At 28.1% G+C, this 26762-nt stretch overlaps 1 protein-coding gene across 1 annotated transcript in view; it reads left to right on the top strand.

Annotated features, from left to right (window-relative positions):
* The window catches only part of Fas1 (fasciclin 1 Fas1 domain-containing), a gene marked incomplete at its 5' end in the record, with an annotated part of 86108 nt that overhangs the window by 10919 nt on the left and 48427 nt on the right, over positions 1-26762 (top strand). Inside the window, 3 exons of the mRNA XM_075375609.1 lie at positions 524-620; positions 3074-3251; positions 6587-6747. Of these exons, the coding sequence (XP_075231724.1) occupies positions 524-620; positions 3074-3251; positions 6587-6747 (436 nt within the window). The remainder of the gene's footprint in view (positions 1-523; positions 621-3073; positions 3252-6586; positions 6748-26762) is intronic.

Raw genomic sequence — 26762 nt, 5'->3', positions numbered from 1 at the left:
GTATAGTTAGGTAATACACTGTAATAAAAAACTACTTTTGTCTTTGGCAGAGAGATCAAATGCATTCTGGTATCTCAAATTTTAGGGAAAAAAATTCAGTTACTACATTTTATATAAAATTTACCATGTTAAAGAAAAAAAATATATAAAGCTTTAATAATTATCTTTGATGACAAACCAACCTAAACTTTTATTACCCATTTTCTGTTTACGTCAAAAACACTTTCATCACTCTTGCAGTTTTTCAGATGCCATAAATTATTGAAAGCATTTTTATGTAAGTTAAATACTTACTGAGTTGGTTCAGTTTATTTAAAAAAAATTAAATTAATAAAAAAAATAGAATTATTAAAGATTTATGATCAGATTTACTTGTATATTTTGTTTTTGCATGATATGGAATGTAAAGGTATATCAATTTTGTTTTGTGGTATATTGAGATAATTTAATCATATAAAATATATTTTTTTTCTTTATTTATCAGTTTATTTATTTATATTAATTTTTATTTTTATTTTTTTAGATCTTTCAGACATAGAGTTCAGTTGAATGGTAAAGCTGATGTATTTAAAGCAGAAGGACGACATACATTCTTCATTCCAGTTGATGAAGGTTTTCAGGTATTCAAATGTTTTTTATTTTTATTTACACTTTTAAAGTAACCAGGACTGTTAAGATTATTTCCAAATAATCATATAAAATAATTACAGAATCATAAATTTATTGGGTCATATTTTTTTTATTATTTTTAGCTTTCAGTTTTATTTTTAACATTTGTATTTATCAGTAATCAGCTCAATTATTCACTGAGCTGATAACACCCTCTATAAAAAAGTAGGTTTGGGTTTCATCTGTTTTATATGTTTGTTTGTTTTTTTTTTCTTACTGTCATTTTTATATTGACTATTAAGAATAAATCTGAGCATGAACCATTTTTATTATTGTAACCTAATCTTGGCAGTCATTAAAAATGCCAGAAAAAATATAATTTTAATACTTCATATCATACTAACTTTCTATTCAGAGTTGTACAGAGTACTATTTGTGAGAGATTTTTTTTATATATAAAGAAAAATTTTCAGTGTCTAGTTTAATTAATCATAACATGTAATAATTTTGAACAAAAAAATTTATATATTTTCTGACAATGGAATTGATGTAAGACTTATATTTCATTTAACCTTTTAGAACATGCATTAGTCTCCATTGCCATAAATCCAACACTCATCAACTTAACATGATGAAAACTGAATATCCTTGCTCAGAAAAAATTAGTGGCGTACCACAGATAAAACAGAAAATGAAAAAAAAGAGAAGTCATTTTTCATTGAGCTAATAATAATTCTTATCATCACACCATGCCCCCAGAAATGCAGGTGATGTTTAGTCTAAAGCATCTCACCATTTTTATCACAGGGACTGGCCCTATTGTAAACATCATTACTTTCATAAAAAGCAACATGATTGTTTAGAAAGCACAAAATCTCTTTACTTGCAGTTGCATAAATATTTTTAATATCTTTGGAAAATATTTCAAAATTAAATAAATGTTAAATGAAGAAAAAATCTTTGAATTGTATGTTATGATTATTGTTTTGAAATTTTGAACAGTTACTATGTTAGATAGCTATTGCAAATCTTGAATTGTATGTTATGATTATTGTTTTGAAATTTTGAACAGTTACTATGTTAGATAGCTATTGCAAATCTGTATCATCTCTGATGGTTAACCTTGTTAATAAACAATTTGTTAGTGCTGGTGAAATCTATTCCCTTCCATTGAAATCAAAAACTGTCATGACTTGGATTAAAATTTGCCATCCTTGGATGAAAAGGCTAATTAGATTTTCAAATGTTGATTTTTCAGAAAAGAAAGCCAAACTGGTAATGAAAAGATGTAATGATGAGAATAATGAACTATACCCAGTTCATTTTCCTTTCAATAGTAACATTACTCCACATTCTGATTATATAAACTAGATGTATAAGAAAATATAACATGGAAGATATGTAGTTTTTCACTTGCTATCAACTTCCTTACCTTTCTTTATCAATATAATTATGATTTCTTTTAACAAAAATTTAAAAACAAATTTAAACTACGGTTTTTTAACAAATAATTTTTATTGTCCAAAATCATACCTAAAATATATTGCATCCACCAATGATTATATTGTCTTATAATGCAATTTACAAAGAATAAGTTGTATTAGCAGTATCAACTATGCAAGAATGAATTTTGTAGTATTATTTAAATCAGCTTTTAATGCTTTACATTTCATTATTTAATAATTCTTTTTATAAAACACCCTCTAGTCAAGATGTGTTACATGATTTCAAGTTTTATGGAGAGAAATGTTTTTAAAAAGGGTTATAGAAGCTGTGCTTATAAAGTTAGAAAGCCACTTAATCTCTAGTTTTTATATTTTTACACTTCACTTAGAGTTTTTATATCCTATCCTACATTATATTTTTCATTTTTATAAATGTTATTATAAAGTATATGTTGTTGCAAATTATTATTATTATTATTATTATTATTATTATTATGTGTGAAACGGTATCAGTTTCAATTTAGAAAATGGAAAATTATCTTTTAATTAGATTAAGCCTTTTATGTTGTAAGGTTTCATGAACAACATTCTTTTCTTATTACTTGAAGCAATATTTTCTTCTTTTCAAGTATTCTTTTAAAAAGTGCTCAGCTTTAAATAATTTAAGTTTTGAATTCATCTACATTTTGTATGTATGTTATGCACCATTATTTTTTTAATGATATTTTTACTCATTAATGTAGAAAAGAAATCTTTTTATTTAAAAGCTATTTTAACCAACGCATTTTTCACGTTACAATGAAATTGGGAATATTAATGAGCCAAATTTACTTCAGATTAAATTTATTTGAAGTGTAAATAATAACATAATGTTCATATCTTTACATTATTTACTGCTTGTTAATTACAAGAACATTGGAACTTAATGTTCCTATGAAATTACAATTATAGAAAAATTTTTAAACAGTAATTTAATCCATTTTTGTGTTAAATTTTTTATTTTATTTTTATGATTCTAGCCACCACCAAGACCCGAAAAAATTGATGCCAAAGTTATTGATGGTCACATTATTCCAAACAAAGTTTTATTTACTAATCCTACACCAAATGATATGGAATTTGAAACTCTTGCCTTCACTGATATGCTCAAAGTCACTATATCTTTCAAAACTGAGACTGATAACAAAGGAACTAAAAGTAAGTATAGATTATTTAAATTGTTAAAATGAAATTTTATTTATTTTGATTTAAAAAAAGAATTGCTTAAAACAACTTTAAATAAAAAATATCAGTCAATGCCAAAAGAAAATTTTTAAAGTATCAAAATTAGAATTCATTTATTTATTTTTTAGAAATGAATTAATTCCAACCACAGAAGCTTTTGAAGCTGTACATGAGAATATGCAAATGGAATTTTGCAGCATATGAAAAGTGCCACACCTAACCAGGATTTGAACCAGTACTAGTCCATCACAAGGGGTACTACTCCATTACAGAGATAGGCACTTTTTTAAACACTTTCTTTTTATAACATTCTAACAGCCAATTTTCATAATTCAGGCAGGAATAGAAATTTATACCATTTTTTTTCATATTATACATTGTTGCAAATTATTATTTTAATAAAACATTTGGGGAAAACTAAGAATCCAGGTTTTTACGTTTTAATCGTATATCTGTAAAAATAATTTGAATATCTTTTTTTACCTGTAATTTTGGGTTTATTATGAGGAAGAAAGGAACTTATGCTTTTACGTTTTTCTCAGATGCAATACAATACAGGAAGACACATTTGTTCTATTATGAAACATTTTTCTGTCTCAGCTGTCCATTTTGCATACCCATCATTACTCATTTTTTAAGCTTCATTTTATTTTACCATCTTTTAACAAAAAAATTTTATTTTTTATTCGTGCTTAGTCAGGAGGGTCTACCTTCTTTTTCATTTCTTTGGAACTATCTAATAACTCTCTTCCCTACCAGGAATTCTAAAAAAGGGGGGAAAAAGGGTAAGTTAGAAAATGAGGTATGCATTACGAAAAACAGGCTTACTAATTTCACTTACAAAAATATTATCTAATATATAATGACAGGAGTAATTTGAAGCTCATTAATGTCATAACAATTTACCTTCATGTTCTAAATATCAAACTTAATTCAGGGTTTTGATCGTGGAAATTAAACGAATCATTTCAGATTCAGGCATTTCATTAAGAAAAACAATAAAATACTTCTAGCACTTTCAACAGTAAGACATCTTCAGATTTTATGAATTAAAAAATGAAAAAATTCCGTATTCTAATTTTTAAAAATACGAATAACAATAAAAAAACCTCTAGTGCTTTTGGCTATAAGATATCTTAAGATTTTTTTAATTGAAAAATGCAAAAAAATTCTTTATTTTAATTTTTAAAAATATGAAAAACAAAAAAAAAAATTACTAGTGCTTTAGGCTGAAAGACATCTCAGATTTTATTAATTGAAAATGCAAAAAAATTTGTTTTTTATTTTTTAAAAATACAAAAAATGATAAAAAAAAAGTCTTTCGCCTGTAAGACATCTTCAAATTTTATGATTTGAAATACGCAAAAAATTCAATTTTTAAATTTGAATTGTAGATGCTGATATTTCATTACTTGTTTAGATAGCAGTGAATCACTTTCATTATTTTCATCTAAATGTTAGAACCTGACTGAACAGATACAGTGTTCATCATGTTTGACTTTCTATAGCAGTGATTCTCAATCGTTTTAGCCCCATGACCCCAAAAAAGTAAAAAAAATATATATAATGAATATTTCATGACCCCCCCCCCCCCGCAACCACAACTCAAACAACCTATAGTTAAGACTATTTAGCTACATTGATAGCAATGGATATGAATATGCATGTGCGAAGTGTACAAACGTGAGCAATTTACAGGTTCCAACTTGATGTGTACATGCTCCTTGTAATTTTGTTTGCTTAGATAATATTCGCAATGAGATCATCATGTTTGAACATGCATATGATATGTTTGAACACATTGTACCGTCAGCAGTATAAAAGGGCTATTAGAAATTGCAGAACATCAGTTTAGTTTAGAATGTGAAGCGTGCGTCTGGTTTCTTTATTTAAATTTTGAAAATGTAAAATTTAAGTTTTTTTTAAGCTTTTGTAAAGCGTAAGTGTAAGTTTTTAAGCATTCCTTTATTAAGTTTTAAGTGTAGTTTCATTGAAAATAATAATAATTGACGTTTCAATGTTTTTAGTGTGCAAAAAAAGGTGTAAGTTTTATTCAATTAGATTCTTATGCCAAATGGTTAAATTTGTGAAAAAATGAACTGATCAATCTACATCCAGTGAACTGATTGGTAAAAAGTCAAGATTGTTCAATTACAGTTATTTAAATTATGGTTTTACTTCATCGGATGGAAAGCCATACTGCATTGCATTATCATGAACGACAAGAATTAGGCTATATAAATATATTTGTAACACAGAAGTTGGAAATGTAATAAATATATTGAAATTTAAAGATTTAAGAGGAGTAGAAAAGAAAAAGTTAAACAATTGATAAAAGAAAAAAGATTATTACTTATTCATTGCACAAGCTCAAAGCTGTGCACGGGAATAAGAAATGGAAATTTTGTAGCATGTGAAAAATGCCATGCTTGACCAGGATTTGAATCCTGAAACTTCTGAATGAAAGGCAGAGATACTTTGTCAAGGAGGTCTACAGTAAGTTTGTCAAGTGTTAATAATTAATAAAAGTGGTGCTTTGTAAATGATTAACTATGAAGTAATTAAAACAATAGTTTTTATATAGTGGTGTAACATGTCTACATAGATAATTGTCACTTGGTATAATTCAACTTTATGAAATTCAATAGTACAATTCAATGGTTCATCCTATTACAGTATATATTCATCCTATGTTAATAGTTTTATACTGGAAACAATTGCAATATAGTTATAAGAATAGTTTTATAACAGTACTTAAAGTAAATAAAATGCATTCTGAATGTTGTAGAAAATCACTCTTACATTTTCAGCTATTGATTCTTCTAACTGTTCTTTATTTTTGTCTTTTATCATCATCTGCTTCATGATTTTTATCTCCTTTCAAACTTCTTATTATGTTTTTTATCCATCACCTATTTCTTGTCCTATTATATTTTACTTAACCTCGTAGACCCTTCAACAACATTTAAAATCATATATATATATATACACACACATATATATACACTACTATTTTATATACAACTACTATTTTAGTAGTTGCAGACATGAAAATGTCATGAAAACTTTGTGATGACATTTGCTAAAATGAAATTATGCTTTCCCCATTTTGTGATCCATTTAATTATTTTTACTGAGCGGTGTAACTAGTTTTATTAATATGGGTCTTATGATATTTAATTTAGTCATTTGATTTTTACAAGAATTAATCTGTTAATGCAACTTGTAATTTAATTTGGTTCATTCAAACTTATTTTTTTTGGTAGAATATTATTTTTATTTATTAATTTGTATTTCATTAATTGCAGCATATGTGAAGAGTCACACGATTGTGGGTGATCAGAGTCATGCAAATGGAGTTGTTTTAGCAGAAATTGTTAAAGGAAATATTCCTGTTCGTAATGGAGTAGTTCATCTCATTCATCGTCCTCTTATGGTAGTTGATACTACGGTAAATCAATTCCTTGAGGTATGTTTTTATACATTCAAGTATTTAAATAAAGCAGTTTATATATATAAATATTGTTTTTTTATCTAATTATGATTTATTAAGTTATTGTCTTTTATTTAATTTTATTGCATAATTTCTTGCTTGCTAAAGTATTGAGTTATGCATGTAATTGTATACCACTATTTATAGTTTCAATTATGGTATGCAATATATAAAACTTTACATCAGCTGGCTTAAATTTTTAATTTGAAAGGTTTTTATTAAACAGAAAATGTTTGAGTAAATAACAGATCAGCATATGGTAGACTTGCCACAACAAACTTTTTTTCTTATCAACTGCTTGATTACCTATTCAGATCCTATGAAAAGATGCAAAAATTAGATATCACTGAGCTTTTATATGTTGGCTAAGTGCATGAATTTTGATAAATAATGTATTTATTGCCATTATACCTTTCAATAAATTATCATTATTAATACTGAAAATATTTGTATCTTGTAAACAAGTGATGAAGTAAACTGTTAAAAGTACAACAATTTCCTGTGAAACAAAATGAGTTTTTATGAAAGAAAATCTACTACAGTGGTGTGGATTTGGTGATTAATAAGAAAATATTTAATTCTACATGTTATGTTAGTTCACATTCACTTATAATGTTATAGTTACAGCAATTAACATGCATTTAAAAAAATTAAAAACATAAATCAATTTTAATAATAAATAACTTATTATTTTTTCAAGGAGAGAATATAAGTATCACAACATACTTGCATTTGAGTGAGTTAGCCATGATTGTTTGTTTGCCTTTGAAATATGTTGCCATAGTGAGTACAATCGTAAAACCACTTAAATCTCAGTTTTCCCTTGTATTTCTGGAACAGAATTGTATTTTTCTGAACTTGACTAAACCACTTTCTAATGTATTACTTAATTAAAGAATTTTTTACAGTTTTGACATTAAAACAAAAATATAGAATGATAATTGTATACAATATTTGTTGCAAATCATGAATTGGATGCATGCAGCTGGTTTAAATAAAAATTCTTGCATGCTAATCAAATGAAACTATATCTAGATTTGTACTAGTCCAGTAATTTAAAAAGTAATATTTTCTTTGCCATCAACTAGTTTGATCTCTTTATAACTAAAGATGCATCTTTTTATTAGTATTTATGATATCCAGATTTATATAATAAGTACTACGGTAATTGTGAAATCATTGGACAGGAAATCTGTTTTCAGACAAATTCACAGTTGACTATTCACAATCAGATCACACTGAGTATGAACCAGGTTAATAAGTCCTTTATATTCTTAGCATGGACATTAAGAGAGGTAAAGTTCATAAAATCTAAAATGATGTAGAAGGGATCATGGATAGAAAAATGAGGGATGGTCGAGAAAGGATAAGGATTCCTAGTAGAATTGCAGTGAAAAACAAACAGTCCCACCCAGTGGATTGCTTATGGCCTCTTTCAGGCCTTTGTTCATTCTGCATGAACATAAGACAAAATACAGGTGTATATGATACTACAATAGAATTATTCTGTACTTAATTGTTTTAAACATGGAAGGGATAGAGCTTCTATAGAGATCTTGAAAAACAAAAATATAAATCATACACAAGCGATTATACTTCAGGTTATATAAAAAACATATTAGAGCTATTACAATGTACAACTGATTCCTTTTTCAGTCTTAATATAATTTTATTGTTCCATTTAATATATATTTTTTTATTCCACCACTACTAATATTCTTCAGATCCAAATTCTCGCTTTACTTCAATCAATTAACATGGCATCAGCACTTGTTAAACCATTAATAAAACATTTCCTGTATATAATAAGTTATTTCTATAATCCTTAATCCAAGCTTGGTTTTAAATCCATTGAAACATGGCTACTAATTCAATATTAAATATACTGAACAAGTTTATATATATGTATACATAATTTTCCAAACTACATTATAATTTGTAGTTAGTAGTGCAAGAATGTAATATATTTTTAGCTTCTCATAGTATTTCTAATGTTTATTTTATGAAACATTTGATATGCGTTATAAAAATATATGCGCTAAATATAGCCTAGTTTGCAATTGAAAATTATCTTTTACCATAAATTGTCTTTGTTATACATTAACTTTTAAAGACATTGCTTTAGCATTAAGATTAGCTAATAACTAAAAACTAAATATTGACATCTACTATTAGGTAAGTAGATAATTGTGATCTAATAAAATTAGTTTGTAGAAATTCACTATACATAGATTTTGTACCAATTTTTAATCTCCATTAGTCTGATTTAATTACAATTAAAGATGTTTGTATCATCAAATATATGATTTAAGGGAGTATGTTACATAAAATATCATTTTATACTGACCTGATTGTTTGAATGTAATGTCTGGCTGATTAACCTTTTCTTTTCAATGTCAAAATCATCAAACAGGTATAATCTATCATTCCATTCAAATGTTAACAATATATCAACAGAAACAACATTAACTATTAACTTGTACATTGGTGTAAGTCACCATATCCTATTACATAATAACAAAGAGCAAAAAAATTTACTCTAAAAAACTTTTTCTAATCTAAAATTGATCGAAATAAAAATTAAGAGAAAAACATTTTCTTCTGATCTAAAGAATATAAAAATAAAAATGACTAAATCTAGTAATACTGAAACATTAAGAATTTTCATGAAGAGAAATTAGGAAATTTATAATTATTTCACATGTTATAATGAAAACTTAAAGGGTAAATTTTTAAGTTAAATAATAAGTGCAAGAGTAAAGAACTTGAAAGATTTTGATAACCCAACGGAAATATTATTTTCGATTACCAAAATTTTCCAATTTCTTTAATTTTGTACTTATTCTACTTAGGTATTTACCCTTTGAGTTTTGGTATACCATGTGAACTATTCAACCAATCACCAATTAATTAAAATCCATTGTTTTTAGCAATATTTTTTCTCTTTATTTTTATTTCTATTATTTTTAGATTAAAAGAAATACTTTTTCAGTAAATATTTTTGCTTTTTATGTATTTTTACTGTTTTTAGATGAGAAGGTAATGTTTTTAAGAAAAAAAAATTTCGGTTTAGATCTAAACTTAACCCTGAGCCTTAGTGTTTCTTTTGTGACCTAGTTATTTAACACCACCAGGTAATATAATAGAAGCTACAGTTATAATTTTAGCTTGATCAGTTAAGCTTTTTCTATGATTTACATATAAACATCCTGCCAAAATTAAAGAAAATTTTAAAAAGGCTAAGATTTTTAAAAATACAGCCATTTCTAGAATTCTGCTAAGCCAATTTTAATGATGTTTTGCTGTTTGAAACCTTTTCTGGATATATATTTCATTTTCTTAAACGGCCATTTTTTAAGAAATTACTAGAAAATGTACCATATTCTTTAACTGTTACAAACATCAGGTTAGGAGCTTTTTTAATCGACTTTCCAATTAGAAATAAACTTTGACAAAAACACAAAACTTACAAAGCTTGTAGCTAACATAATAAATCACTTGAACTGGTAATGGCTGGAACTTTCCTGTTCCTACTAATAAAAAATAAAATACTTTAACCCACAACAACAAAAAAAAGGCTTAAAAAAGCATCATAAAACCCAAAAAGAATATACAAAACAAAAAAGATTATAGTAATGCGTGAAAAGTGATTCACATCTCTTTCCCTGGAAGAATTATCATCCTACGAAACTTCTGCACTTTGCATTTTAATGAAATACATGCATTTTAATGTTGCCTACAACAGGTTTTTGGAGCTTGTTGTACTTTATTGTAGGCTTTATTGCCATACACTTACATATTCTGAGATCTATAGAATCAAAAAGTAAATATTTGTTTAGATATCTTTTGTAATGTAAATCTAGTTTCAATAAAATGATCAAAAATCCTTTTTTTAAATAAATTTATAAATTAAAAAAAAAGAAGTTTCTTGGTACAATCTACGTATATGTAAGTAAATGAATATGTATATATATATTAATTATCTTCAGGCCACACTCTTCAATAAGTACAGTAAAATCTCCTTATTCGCGGGGATTAGAGACCTTAAAAATACCGGGAATACAGAAAACCGAAAATATAGAACGGAACTAATCTCATTTAAGGAAGAATGGTTAGGTTGTATGTAAAATGAAACAAATCATGCGTACTTACTTAGGGCGATGTTATTGATGAAACACAGATGGCAACATTAATTATAAGCACTAAATTAGTACTGTACATAGGAACACTGCACAAAAAATATTTAACAAAATACAGGATATTTCCTCATTTACTCGTAAATACTTACCGAACTGTTCGTATAAAAACTCATTATGAACTGTATTAAAAAAACGGTATTAAATGTTCAAATCGTACCTTCGTAATCGCCTTAAAAAGTCAAGAAAACAGCATTACAGTACTACGTACACTAAAACTAAAATTACTGTAAAGGAAATTTACAAAACCAACCTACAGTATTTTAGATTGCATATACAAAAATCTTTAATTAAATCCCTTTGTTTGTTCGCCCTTGTTTTTAAATCCGTGTGACGTTCTGTTTATTCTTGTATTCTTGCATGTCATCTTCAATTTTGCGCCTAAAGATTAAGCTTCTATTCAAAGATGGATCAGCATCTATAAAAAACTGGAATGCAGGATAGTTTAATGCCTTCGGTAAGCGTTTTAACATTTAACTATTTTCCAGGGATCGTACCTTCTACATTTTCATGTTCACATTCTACCTGCGCCATTAAATCTTTTAATATTTTTATTTTATTGTCACTACATATTGTAATGTACTCGAATATGGAAAATTTTACCCGCGAATATAGAAAAGACAAAGTAAAATATTGCACCGTAAATAAATTTATTGCACCGTAAATTATTTGCGCCTCCCTTATTACGCGAATACAGAAATCGCGAATATGGGAGGCGCAAATAAGATTTTACTGTATATCAGTTTCTGTGATTTTTTTATAATGATTCTGATGAAATTCTCATGGAAATGTAAGAAAATTAGTCTGAAACCCATGGTAAATAAATATTATACATAATAGAGAACCTTAAATCACTTGGTAGAAAACTCCTTACATTGTATCTCTATACTCATCTTAATTTTACAAAAACTATGCGTTTCTTATTTTAATACTTCTTACTAACAGTTTGTTTTCATTTAAGCTGCATTTTAATAAGTCTATCTATATTTTAAGCAAAACTAAATGTATAAAAAGAATTTACTTTAAAAACTGAAAAATAAAACCATTGTAAAAAATAACTTAAAAAATAAAAAATAGTACTTTTCAGTTTAGATTTAACTTTTTGAAATTGGTTCCAAATTAAAAGACTATAACTTGTTGGGAGTTATTAATAGTTTGGCACTGAATTCAGTGAGTCAATTCTGTAGACAAAATTTAAAGAAAAAATATTTTTTACTTTTTGTTCAGTTTTTAATTTTTTTATAATTTTTAAATTATTCCTAATACTGCAGTTGCTTCTATAGTCATTCTTTTCATTTTCAGTTGTCAGAAAAGTCATATATCTTTTTAAGCATTTGCAAAATTGAAACATCATGATTTGAAAAAAAAGAACATTTAATTTTGTAATTATTTATGTTTAATACTATTTTTTTTTTTTTTAAACATTTCAGAACTATTAAAGTTTTCAATTTCTAATTAGTCATAAATTCAGACTAATGGTGTTGATTGTTATAATTGCATGCTGCATAAAAACAGTATGTCTACTGCAATATTTTTGTTATTTGTGAATTAAGTACAATTAGTTTAGATTAGTTTGCAACTTAAATGCCAATTGGATTAGTCTTTAGATATTAGTGATAGATTGCTTTATAATTGCAAATTAAGTGAATTTTGTATTTTTTTTCTGTTTTTGCTGCTTTCTGGATGCTTCTGCTGTAGTCATTTAAGGTAAGCAAATCAGTTTATAAATTAATTAGTACTTATTTGATCATAAGAAATTTATTTAGTTGTTAATTTTATAATAATAAATGTTAATAAAAAATACTAATTAAAATTATAGTAATTTAATAATATATTTTTTATTTTAGTTAAAATTTATTACTGATAAAATTTAACCCGAATCAGAATGTGGCAAGACAATTTTATCAAATTATTTAATTATTTTAATATAATTTAAATTGTTGATTTCTATGAAAACTTTTCTTTAATAATCCATTCCTTCTTAATTACCTGTTTTTTTTTAATCCTTCATTATTTTTTTTGCAGATTCTTTAGTGCTATTAGATTTTCTTCATCTTTTGTGTAGCTTTTATTTCTAACTTATTTTCATTTTATTAGACTTAGGCTTTTTTTTTATTATAAAAAAATTGTTTAGATTTTAAATAAATTAAAAGTATTATTCTTGATTAGCCCTTTACAAGACTTCTAGTTCCAAATTAATAAATTTATATTAATTTATCTATTATAATGGATGAACCATAAAACAGCTGCCGAAATAAAGTAATAAAAGGAATCACTTAAGGACAGTTTGCAAAAATTAAAATTAAAAGTTAGATTAACTTTTTCAGTCTTCATTTCATTATCAATAAATATAGAGAGGAATTAGTAAAACTAAATAAATATAAATAGAAAATGTAAAAAAATAAAAGTAAAAAAATGAATAAAGCAAAAACACAGCATTTAAAGAAAATATGTATATAATATATTTATATAATAATAAAACATATTTATTTTTATCCATATTTATAAAATAAATAAATAAATTATAAAAAATAATATACAAAAATAAATGATTAATTAAAAAAGTAGTATAATCTTAACTTTGGGCAGTCTAAGTTGAAGTAAAATGTCAGCTTAGAATAAATTTATTCCAGATAAACTTTTACTGAAATTAGCCACCTAATTTCCTTTGATAAATTAGAATAAGATGAAATTATATCTTAAAACCAATAGATTTTCAATCATCATAAATTTATTTATCTTGTATATTAAAAAATTTGGAAACATAAATGCGTAATGCTTTTTTTATAGTATTTAAAAAATTTTTGTTTCCAAATCTTGTTTAACAAAAGATATTTTTATAATGGTTGAATTTCTAGTAATTTTCCCTTGTTATCTTACGTTACCGAATATAAGCAGAGTGTAAGTGGTCAAGGAGGTCAGTTTAAGTGGAAGTTTAAGGAATATAGACTAGATATATAGATTAACCTTTCACTTTTGAACTGGATCGTCAGATTTAAGATTGTATTACTCTTTAGTTAACGTTTATTAGAATTTATGTTTATATTTTTTTTGCAAAATTTTGTGTAATTATTATTATTTTACTAATTGGTTTTATTATTTTTTATTTAGCTTTTTTCTTTTTTTAAGTGTTGTTTTTGTATTTATATATATATATATTTTTTTTTTTTTGTTTATTCCCCTACATTTACTGATAATGACTGTATAACAATCAAAATGCACTTTTTTATTTTTTTTTAATAGTTACTTGAGCATTTCTCTTTAAAATTCAAAATATATTGGCATTTATAACAAATGGTTTACAAAGTATTTTATAAAATCATTGTCTACATATGAACTAAATTCATATTAGCTAAAAACTTTTTATCGTTTTAGGTTTAAAATTCTGTCCCTTAAAGCTCCGGTAATGGTACTGAGGACACCATACTTTGTATAATGAATGTGGTAACCTCCAGTCAGGAGGAATATTTCCTGGGAATTTTCCTGGACATTTCTGGGGCATTTAATAACCTATAGTGGCCTTCTGCTATACACCAATTACAGAAGATAGATTTTACTGTGAGTGAGTTGCAGGACTTCAGTCATCGGGATGTGCTTCTCCGCAATGACAGCCATGAAGTGAGGAAGACACTGTCCAAGGGTTGTCCGCAGGGCAGGGTGTTGGGTCTGTTATTATGGGTGGTGGAGTTTGATTCATTTCTGCGGCTGAGGTTGCCCAGCAGTTGTCGCATCGTGGCTTATGCTGATGATGGGCTTCTGCTGGTCGAAGGAGGTTCACGGAGGGAGATTGAATTCCAAACCACTCAAGCATGCAGGATACTTGAGCTTTGGGATCATCAACATACGATGACGTTTAGCTCGGAGAAGACCACGATGATGCTCCTCAAAGGCCGTTTGGTTGTGAGGCAGCGAGTCCGCATATCTATGTCAGGCCAGTGTATTGGATATGTTAAGGTTCAAAAGTACCTCAAGGTGTTTCTTGATGAGAAATTTCAGTTTAAGAAGCACCTTCAGTACGTCTTGGGGAAGACCTGCAATGTCTTCTTCAGAATTCAACGTGTAGTCAATCCTGATTGGGGTCTTAATTTTAAGACTATGAGTATCTTGCATAAGGGCATCTGCGAGGCAATTATGCTATATGCGGTGCCTGTTTGGGAGGATAGGCTAAAATTTAGAAGCTATTGGGATAATTTTGCTACGGGCTCAATGCCTTATATTGCTAACGGTAACAGGTGAGTACCATATAATTTCACAGGAAGCAATCTTGGTTCTCGCTGTCGTGAAACCATCATATATTATGTGATATATGAATGTGCTAGGTATGACTTAATGTGCACAGAGACCATTTGTCGGCTTGATATTATCGGGTCGATACTTGAGCTCCATGAATTGGAAAAGCCAGGTCAAATGGGTGATCATAGAACGTTTTATTGTATATTTGGTGAAAGAAAGGATCGTTGAAGCAGTGTTATGTTCTCTTGAACTTTACTTCTTTGTGTTGCTCTTTGGTTTATTCTTATTTTGTTTCCGTTTGGTTACAGATTTTTTTCTTTTTTTTGTTTTTCATTGGTTGTATTATGTTACATTATTTATTGTTATTGGTACGTTTTGTTAGTATTTTTGTGTTGCGTTTTATGATTCATTGTGTGTCGAACTCATTTTTACTTTTCAGTTAGATAGAGTTCAGTTCCTTTGTACTTAGGAATCATTCAGTCTTGTTTGAGACTTGACTAGATGTGTTTAGGTTTGGAGTTTATGTTAGTTAGTAGTACAATGATGGGAACATTGCTTGTGGCATTCGCATTGGTGGCATCCTGGCTTAGGCTTGACTCAATGATGTTATTGCTGAGGTACTGAACATTACCTCTGGTAAAGCCCATAAGAGCTAGCTACAGAGGGGGTGACATGGCATAGTGACCGACACCCATCACATGGAGAGTGTCTTTTCCTATGGGGTCAGGATGTCCCTTAAAGCATGCATTTTGTGGGATTCAACCTGTAAAACATTGTATCTTCTTTTGTTCTTATTTGATGATTAATTTACCACAAAAACTCAAAGCTCATGTGTTCCCATTCCAAAAAAATAAAAAATAAAAATAATGTGTTTTAAATATTATAACATTAAATATTTTAACTGTTAAAGCATGCATTCATTGAAGTTTGTTTGATTTTTCGAACACTGGTGTTTTAATTATGTCATAACATTTTTACCACTGAATAGAATTTAGTATTTTCTGTACCACTGATTTTAAATCCTTACTTTTATGGAGTGAAATGTATCACTTCCTACTGCCTATTTAATTGCTTATTTAGGAATAATAAATAAAATTTGCTGGAAAAATTATTTTTCAGTTTTCTTTTTGTTTTTTTAGGGCTTGGTTCAAATTGCCACAATTAACTGAGCTTATTGTATTAATAAATAAATAGACTGTAGAATATAAATATATTCTCAGATTTTTTCTTCTGAATGCAAAAAACATGTGTACAAGCTACATTTCAATAACAAAATGAATAAATTGAATAGTTTAATCTTATCTAAAATGAAACCAACTATTTTTTATCTGTGCATTTATTGACATTAATTCTCCTACATTTATTCATAGGTATTTCAGTGTAACAGATTTGAAACTAAATTTTTAATTCTAAAAATAAATTTAGAACATGGAAATCTTGTAGAAATTTGGTCGAAGTTAATTTTGGCTCTTCAATATATAAGATACATTGGACAGATATTTTATTACAAAATTTGGATTAATAGACTAGAAGAGTTTAGGGTGCACAGTTCTGAAAAAGGTTCCAAGAATGTTTTTTTACATGTAATATGTAAAGAGTGCAAGGGATAGATGGTTAGAAAATGGCATTATGCAGGATAAGGGCGAATAAAATTCATCTGAATTATAGGAATTTCCTTGTAGTATGATACTCTTGTATCACTTCTCGGAAAAATATTCATGTTAAAAAAATTTTATGCTTATAAAATTATTTCATTTGTTTGTTATTTTTTTATCTAGCCATTACCTTATTTAAATTATACCTTTACCGATTATGGATGATGGAAAACATGGCATGTTTTCCTCAAAAAAAACATTAAAGTTATTCACAGTTACTTATTTTTTTTTCTTCATTTTAATTATTGTTTTGAAAGCAGTGTAATGTTTTATAATTATCATCATTTTCGTAAATTGCAATCATATGTCAGTAAGTTTGTAAAAAAAGATAAGATTCTTTAACAGAAAAGGTAGGTATTGAAAAAAATGTTAATCGTAATTAATGAAACCTGCGGCTGTTTTCTTTCTTTAAAAATGATGTATTATAATTCAGTAGTTATTCATTAATTTATTGACTGATTGTTTTCCATACTGAAGACAAATATTTTAATTGAAATTTATTTATATATTAATTGTGTTAAACTATTTTCAGTTACCTATTTGTCTAATTTCTTTTTCATTTTAAGATTTTTGTGTCTATTTTGATCTTTATGTTATTTTTAAATGGAATATTTAAATAATAATAGTTTGAAAATTTTGCAAAAGTGTTTGAGCCTGGCAATGTTGATTATAAGCCACTCACTATAAGGAATTACAGTATCTCTCCCTCCAGACATTACATTTCTCCTCTTCAGGCTAATCAGATTTGCTGGTAATTCTCACTGCACATACCAACACATATATTCATAAAAACCTTTTTGGAATATTATGTAACTATTAAAACTTGTTTATTATTATTATTATTTAATTTACTAAAAATCAATATCCATATTATGCAGTCTGAAGGACTGTCTTTGTATCATATGTACATCTCTGTTATTTATGATGATTATCTTTCAAGAATTGGATCATTTTATTAATTCTTATTATTCCTGTTTAACTATAAATCATGTGAAATGAACTGAATTATAAACTTAAAGTATTTAAACTACCAAATTTCACTAGCCATAATATCACACTTTAAATAAATAAAACTTTAAGATTGTTATTAAAATTTATTTTTCATCAATCATTAAACGCAATATGATTTACACATTATAAACAACACAAAAAAAACCTGAAAATTTCATAGCATTCATTTGTTTCATAAACAGTTTTATTATATCACATTATCATATTACTATGTGATGAATAATGTTAGAATGCACGGATTTCCATAATTTCCTATATCTCTAGTTATATTGATTTAAAAATAAACAAAACTAAAATATTATATAAATCTAAATTTAAAAATGGGTATTGAATGACAAAATATAACCTATCAGAAAATTATAACTTTTTTGCTAAGAAAAAAATATAATCATAATAAATTATTATTATTATTTTTAATTAATAATTAATAAATTATTATGATGTCTTTTTCCATTTTTACAAATAAATATCATCATGACTTATGAACAGTTGATATTCATACCTTATGACCATGAGTATTCATGGCAACTGATACAGCATGAAACAAAATAACATAAATTATAAAAAGCTTTTTTTTTGTTCCACAACCAGTATATTTACAATCAGCTCCTTAAGTGGAACCATAAGTAAATCTTTTGATAATATGCACATGAAAAGGGGTTCTTAAGGAACTCCCATAATAAGTCAACTCATAATAATAGTTATCAGTAAGCAGTAAAAGTTCATTAGAAAAGATATTTCTGGCAATACTTCATAGTGCACAAAAACAAAATATTAACAAATAAAAACAGTAAACAAATAAATAGTCAATAAAAAAAAAAAACAAACTAATAATCAAGCGACAGCTAGTCAAACAAACAGCAAAACGATTTGTAGATATAAACAAAAAAAAAAAATAAATAAATAAAGTAAATAAAAATAATATCACTACATTTGGTGATAGTAACTGCAAACTGTCATTCACAGCCCCAAGCAAGCCCAAGTCAAGCACATAGAGACGTTTCAACATTCGGATGTTCCTGCTGTTATCAAGCAGATTGATTGCTAACTGGTTAACGTGATTTTCTAGTTGTTGTTAGTATTTAACACTGCACTGTCTCACAACCTGACAAATTTTCAGAAGCTCCGATATTCATGAATTTCATCATTCCATGTAAACCATGGTGCCTCTGCAATTGTTCTCTTTACCTTGTTTTGGAAGCATTGTATGATATTTACCTTACTATTACTTGCTGTTCTCCACAAATCCGTGCCATAAGTCCAGATTGGTCATAGAATAACTTTGTAAATCAGAACTTTATTGGACAACGTGAGGTGTGAGTTCCTCCATACAGCCAATGCAATACCCTATACTTCTCGTTCAGTTGTTTTCTTTACATCTTCACGTGACATTTCCAGGTCAAACGCTGATCTAGGTGAAGTCCTAGGTATAGTGAATATTGAATATAATGCAGGACCTAGTACAGACCTCTGAGGGAACCTGACGTAATGTCAAAGAATTTTTATTCTCATCATTACCTGAGAGAATATTTCTGTAAGACAGGGTAGTAGGGTTGAGGAAGTTTTAATTTTAATTGATAAAGCAAGCCAGGCAACCAAACCTTATCAAAAGTCTGTTGGATATCTGAGAATGCCACTGAGCAGAATTTTCTTTCCTCCAGATAGTGACCACATCCACTCACTGATGACCTTGATGACTCTATGGGGTTGTTTGATGGTGGAGTGGCTGTACCTGAACCCAAATTGTTGGTCCGGAATTATCTCCTCATCCTCCAAAACTGGCCTAAGCCTGCAAAGTAACAGCTTTTCAGATAATTTAGATATGATGAGTAATGGGCCTGTAAGAAGAAACCTTGTGTGCAGGCTTCCCTGGTTTCCAGATCATTTCCACCTGTGATACTTTCCATTCTGCTGGAAAGTAAGATGTTTGCAGGATCTGTTAAAAGAGATCCTTAATGTATGCAGTGCCTTTACGGGGTAGCATGACAAGCATTTTGTGCGTCATGCATCACTAAATCAAAACTGGGGCTTTCTTTAGTTGCTTTCCCTGGTTGATTAACTTCAGCAACTTCCTTGTTGAGACCAATCTAATCAGAAAGCTGACTGGCATTGGGCTCTCTAAAAAGTCTTTAATATCCTCATCATTAGGACCCTCTTCATTGTGAAGTTGGAAAGTTTTTGCCTAAATGTGAAGCAAATAGATCAGCTTTCCCTTTGTCATTCCTTACACATGATCTAGTTGGTTCCTGTAGTGCAGGTAGCATAGTTGTGGATCATTATAGCCCCTTCGTAGCTTTCCATTAGGTGCATCCATCTCTACTCAGGTTAGAAAGATTTCCAATGTATTCCTTGAATGTTTCATCTCTGTTAGCCTTCAACAACCTCCTTAACCTCTGCACAGCCCTATTAAGAAGTGTCTGCCTTCTGGCTTCCTGAATCGCTGCCAGTTTTGTCTGAGACACCGTTTTGAGCCAATTAGATGTACCACTTCTTTTGGATAGGTATTGTCTCTGGTCAGTTGTACTTCCTCTGGTGTAGATCACCATGCACCTTCCTGCATGACCGGCATTAGAAAGTATGTTGTGTAGTCAATATCCTCAGGGGGTATCAAGTGGAAATGGATCAGTTTCTCCTCGATCCAGTCTGGATAAGAGACCCAGTCTGTTTGATTCATATGCAGGATAGGTCTCCTTTTCTTCTTCAACACCATCGTACTCACTGTAAGTATAAGGGTGAGTGGTCTGACGTCAAATCATAGCTGTTTTCTACCAGAGTGTATGTAGATCGTATACATAAAGTGACCAAAAAAGTCAAGTAAATTTGGGATCTTCGTTCGGTCCATAGGCCAGTATGTCAGCTGAAATCCTGAAACTACATCAAGGTGTAGATTTTGAACACACCTCCTCAACATTCTTCTTGCTGCTGGTTGTCAACTGCTAACCACATAACGGGTCCAGTCCCTTCCAACGATAAACCTAGAATCTAGTATTGAGATGTATTTGGAGAACAACTCACTCGTTAGTTTTAGTATGACGTGGAAAACAGTACACCATACTGTCGTATAGATCCCAATCAGTCTGTAACTTCAACCGTGGTTGCCTGAATGTGGTTAGTGCAAAAGCTTGAAAGTTGGTGATGCTGTAGAGAACTCCTAATCAGTATCACAGTTCCCCCATGAGCTCACTCCTCTGGGTGATTTGTTACATATACCGAGAAACCTTGAATCCTAAGGTAAATTCGGTCTGTAAAGTACATCTCTGATGCTTGTATTACATCCAGAGAATTGGTAAATGCCATAATTTCTAGTTCTTCCCGCCTAGAAAGTAGGCTGTTTATGTTCAATGTAACGATCCAAGAAATTTTGTCATTAACAGATTTTTGGGAGTACCTGAGTAAGGAAGGTTATCAGACTAGGAAATCTGTATTTAAAGAAGCCTGTCTAACCTGTCCACATTATTCTCACCATTACGGACAGCTGTTGCAGCATACATTCAGTGGAGAGACTAAGGCTTTGCACCAATGTTCCCATGTGTTCCATGACCCAATGTGGGGAAATTTTTATCATCAAATGTGAGGTTGGTTGCCCTATGGCTAACAGATCTGGCTCTTGGTGAGTTCTGATTCGTCTTTTGCCTTTGTTTCCTCTCTAATATTTATTCTTGATACACTCTACAGCCTCAATAGTTTACCAGATGGTCATATTGATATAAAGCACAAGGAGCAGGAGTACTCCTGTCCTTGCTGAAACAATAAACTGTTCAGTGGCCTTCCCCACACTTTACACAGTGAAAGGGCCTCATGCAGTTATTTTTGGTGTGCCCATACTGTTGGCACCTCATGCACTGCACGAGACCTGTTGATTTCCGCAGTGTTTTGAACAACATGCTACAATTCGCAATGCATTTTAACTCAAGTATAGTTTTATTGTTCTCCTGCAGATGTAGGTTCACAAAAAATGTTGATGTGGGCTCTTTAGTTACTCTATAGCGTGTATTTATTAAGTCTTCACCCTATGCTCATAGGCTTCAATTTCTTCCTTGATCATCTCTAGTGGGATCGAATGGTGTGGGTTCCTAATCACAACATGAAAGGCTTGTTGGTCCTTTCTAGTGAAGGTATGACCTATTAATTCATGCTCTCAAACTATATTTATGATTTTCTTGTATGTTTCAATATCTTTAGAAATTGTTCTAAGTTGTTTACCTCCTGTTACAATCTCCCTTATAGACAACCGTTTCTATCAGTTCATATAACCTTAGAACATCATTTATCCCGTAAAGTACAATAATTGGAGGCTTGACGGGTTCTGTTTGGTTTCTAATATTCATATCCTCTAATGGAAGGCTACTAAATCAATTTGACATGGGTAATCCATTGCTAGGATTATGAATTGCAGTTTGTTTTCTCGGCATAGGTATGGTTCTCCACAGACTGGAAGTAGGTTGGAATTCCATAATTACACTGTCATTATCACTTTAATTTCCAGATAAATTGTTTGCAATATCATCTCAAATTAGTTTTCTATGTGCTGCCCTCCTTGAATCATTTGATGACTTTAAGGGACCACATTTTCTTGATGTTATCTAATAATCTCCATAGGCATCCCGTCATTGATCATATCAGCTGGTACATAATCCATCCTAACCTCGAGGTTAGTTGGATCGAAACCCAAATAAAATTAAAAAAAAAACTTTAACTATACTATACTTTTTAAATAGTTGTTAGTTACCTCTTATCCACAAAAATCACTCACAGTAATTCCTCACAAAGTAACAAAACACAATTCTATTTTAAAAATATCACCCAAAATAAGCATGTCTTATCCTCTCTATAACAGCTGTTTTGTCAAAAAAGCATTTATTTAATTAATAAACTGTTTGCATTATTTATTTTTATTATAAAATAAATACAGTTGAAAATATTATTTATGTGATATGGATTATATTTTTAATCTAATTAAAACTAAAAATTTAAATTGAATTAGTGTGTTTTAAAAATAAGGAGTTACTGTATATAATATCTTTTCTAAGTCATTAACATAGCAAATACATGCTGTAAAATCTTACAACATACTCATATGCAGAAATGAAAGAGAAATTCAGTCAAATAGTTATCAGAATACTTGTCACATTCTTAATTTTAACTTAATCTGCACAAAAATGGTAAGGAAAATAAAATATGTTTTTAATTTTAATTTATTTTGTTGTTAACTTTCTTAAGTTTTGTATTTTTTATTTTGTCATTGAACATACTTTTAGTGCATGGATTATTAGATGCGTTATTATGTTGCTGGTAGTACATTATTTTTAATTCTCTTGAAATATTTTTCAGTAATTTTTCAATAACTTGAAAATTAAACTTAATTAATTTTATAGGCATTAATTTTTAAATTAATCTTTTTTTTTACAGTGGGAAAAATATATAAATATACATTAATGTTTAAAATTATAATTAAATTTTTATTATTGGTGTAAATTTTGCTTATTACTGATGTTGGTCTATTAGTCCAAGTAAAATATTTTTGCACATTTAATATAAAATTTGAATTAATTAATTAACATTTTGTCATAAAAGTATCATTTTTTCAAGCATTAATTAAGAAATTTAAAAAATGACAAAAATACATTGAGTATAAATAAATAATTTAATTTTCTCTTTGAAATGTGTTTGTAAGCAGAAAATAGTGCCTGTAATTAAAGAGTATGAAATCGTAACTGCAGAAAAATATGATATTAACAGAAATTATTATACCATTTTACAATAATACTGTTATCAATGTTTCAAAAATTATCTAAGATCCCGGAAAATGTTTCAAGTTATAAAATAACAAATTAAAGCCTTTTTATTCCAGAATCTTTAAAATAGATTCTTTTTCATCCTCAAAGTTAAATTGATTAATTAAAGATATTTTTTTACATCAAAATTATTATTAAGTTTTGTTCACCATTACACAACGTAACATTGTCTCATCAAACTTTGACAGAATTTATAAAAATTCATCAAGCTGTTCATAGAATAATCAACCAAAATAAACTCCACTGTACAAATTCTTTTCAATGACTGTGACTGTGTTTTTGATTAGTGGTTTTGTTTTATGAAGAAAAATTAAAAAAAGAAAATTGTGCTGCCAGCTTGCTTATTCCTGCAAAAAAAAATAAGTGATTCTAATGTACAGTTACGTTAATAAGACATATCATTAATGTAACATTAACTGTGATACCATTTTAATGATTTTAATAAGTACAACCTACCTTTTTAGCAGGGTATAATGGCAGATAAAAAATTAATGAGTCACTTGCTTGTATGTAAGATTTTATTCATGTAATGGGCCACAGAAGTGCATTTCATGTTTCATATGTTAATCATTCTTCACATTTTATAGGAAAACCTGTAAATAGATCTTGCCAGTGGTAGGTTGCAAATGGTGGGAAAATATAAACAGTCAATTTATCTATACTGTCTGCCAATAGGTTTGCTTTTGGCATCATCTTCTACACTCACCCACACAAAAAATAGTCTTCATTATTAAAAAATAATCAGTAGATTTGTTTCAAATTAATAATAGTAACTTACTTAAAAATAATTTTTCTTATATACAGTTTAATAACCTCCCCAAAAAAGGAAAACTATTATCTGAAAAAAAATTATTAAATGCTTATTTATTAATAAATTCATTAATTAATACATAATAATTTTATAATTAAAATGGAAGAAAATAAGATATTTAACTCCAACATGTAAATGTCAGTTAAGCAGACTAACTTATTTGATTAAATAATTATCTATGTTTTTGTCCATAATGGTTGACAATTAAAATAAGGTTAAATTATCAATTTTTTTAATGACAAACTAAACCAAATTCATTAAACAAATTTCAAAAACTCATGCAATTATGACATTCTCTTTCAATAATTTTTGCAGCCATCTTCAGATCGTGGTGCTGTAATTTAATACCAACAATTTTAGCAATAACCTTTATATTCTAGACATTCTTAGACTATAAAAATGACCACATCTTAACACACTTCAGCATAATGAAATACTTAATTTAAAAAAAAAATAGACATTGAGTGATTTAAACATAATTTAAATTTAACACATTGTCTGGCCATATTTTAAATACGTCTTCCTAACTAAAAAAAAGTTGGTTTAATTTGTAAAAAAAAATGATAGTTTTGTTTAAATAGTGAAGTCATTTGGTATTTAATGGATAAGCATCGCCAAGATAGTTGCTTTTATTTTGTAAAGGGCAGAAAAATGAAATTTAACTTTGTTATTAGATATAATACCGGCATTATTTATAAAACATCATTTTAAATATTAGTAAACAGAAAAAAATGAAAATAAATTGGTGCCAAGTAATGCAGTTTAGTTTGGGTGAAACCAGATTAATCAGTTCAAGTTCAGGTGAATCCAGATTATTCACTCTCTGGGTTTTGAGACCTGATTCAGGTTCTCCATAAAAAATTAGGAGGATGTCTTTTGGAAAATTTCAGTTGAAACATCAGGGGACCCTCCAGAAGGCATCAAAGTTTTGAAAAATCATCAGGGGCCCTTCTGAATAGCTAGATTACCCTCCTCCATATGTTTGAAAGTTAACATTTTAATAATTATATATTTTAATAAAAATTATTTTTTATATTTTTTAATAAAAAATATAAAGTAAATGAGAAGTATTCAAATTTTTAATCAATTTATGTAGATAAATCAATGATAAATTTTAATATTTGTAACAGTTAGCATAATCAAAAGATTAAAAAAAACGAACAAAACCTATATAACATTAATCATACTTTTTCATAATTAGACATTATTAAATGGTTTCTAAATAATAAACAATAAGATTAGTAAAATAAATTAATATATTGGTCAGAAAACAAAATGAAGCTAAAATACAGTAGTTATAATAAAATATTCATTTTTTTTTTTTTTTTTTTTTTTTAATTATGAAACTATATTAACAATAACAGTATATAAACCTACAATACATTGTAGGGTTTATGAACTTTGAAAGTCAATTAATTAGAAATTTTTGCAAAACAGTTAGATCTAACTACTACTAATACTTAAAACAATGTTAATATTTTGCATGTTGTTTATATTGGCATGTCACTTCAACACACTCACTCTATTCTGTTATTCGACATATACTCATTAACATGTATTAAATAAATTATATTATTTATAATACACGGACAAATAATAAATGAAAAATTATTTCTTCATGCACAAAACAAAATTCTTTTCTTGTATAGGTTTGTAATTGTACTTTAAAAGCTTCCAATTATATTTATTCTGAGAATGTAATCTAATGGTTAAACATCACAAAATCAGCTGATTTTCAAAGCTAAGAGTTGTAAGATTTAAGTACATTTATACTTACATTGCACTACATCTGCAGCTACGTCAGGTAATCAGTAATTGCATTTGCCTATACACACTTTCCCGGACCCAGCAGTAGCTGGAAAACTGGTTGGACAAAACAAACTCCATATAGAAATAAAATAAATAATAAATTGTTTAAGAAATATAAATAAATTTACAGTAGTTAAGGTTGTTTATAATTTTAGAAGATAATTTAAAATACGATTGAATTTGCTTATAGCACTTAACATCATCACAATATAACTATTTCACATGACACATTAGGTCCTTCAAAATTACTTTGGTATTTAACGTTAATAATTCTGTTATAGTTACAGAACTAATAATATTTTGCTTATTATTTGTGGGTAAAAGTGAACAATGTATAATGATTTTTTAAGCATGCATTCATTATTGCATGGTAGTGTAGATTATTTTATAGTCTATTTGTTTTTTCTTTTCTTAACTTTTTTAGTTGTTTTTAATTAATTAATATTTACTTTTTTTAAAAGTGATTCTATCAAAATATCTT

This window comes from Lycorma delicatula, chromosome 9 (genome assembly GCF_047948215.1).
Source record: "Lycorma delicatula isolate Av1 chromosome 9, ASM4794821v1, whole genome shotgun sequence".
Classification (NCBI taxonomy): domain Eukaryota; kingdom Metazoa; phylum Arthropoda; class Insecta; order Hemiptera; family Fulgoridae; genus Lycorma; species Lycorma delicatula.
This window is presented reverse-complemented; position numbering and strand designations above follow the sequence as displayed.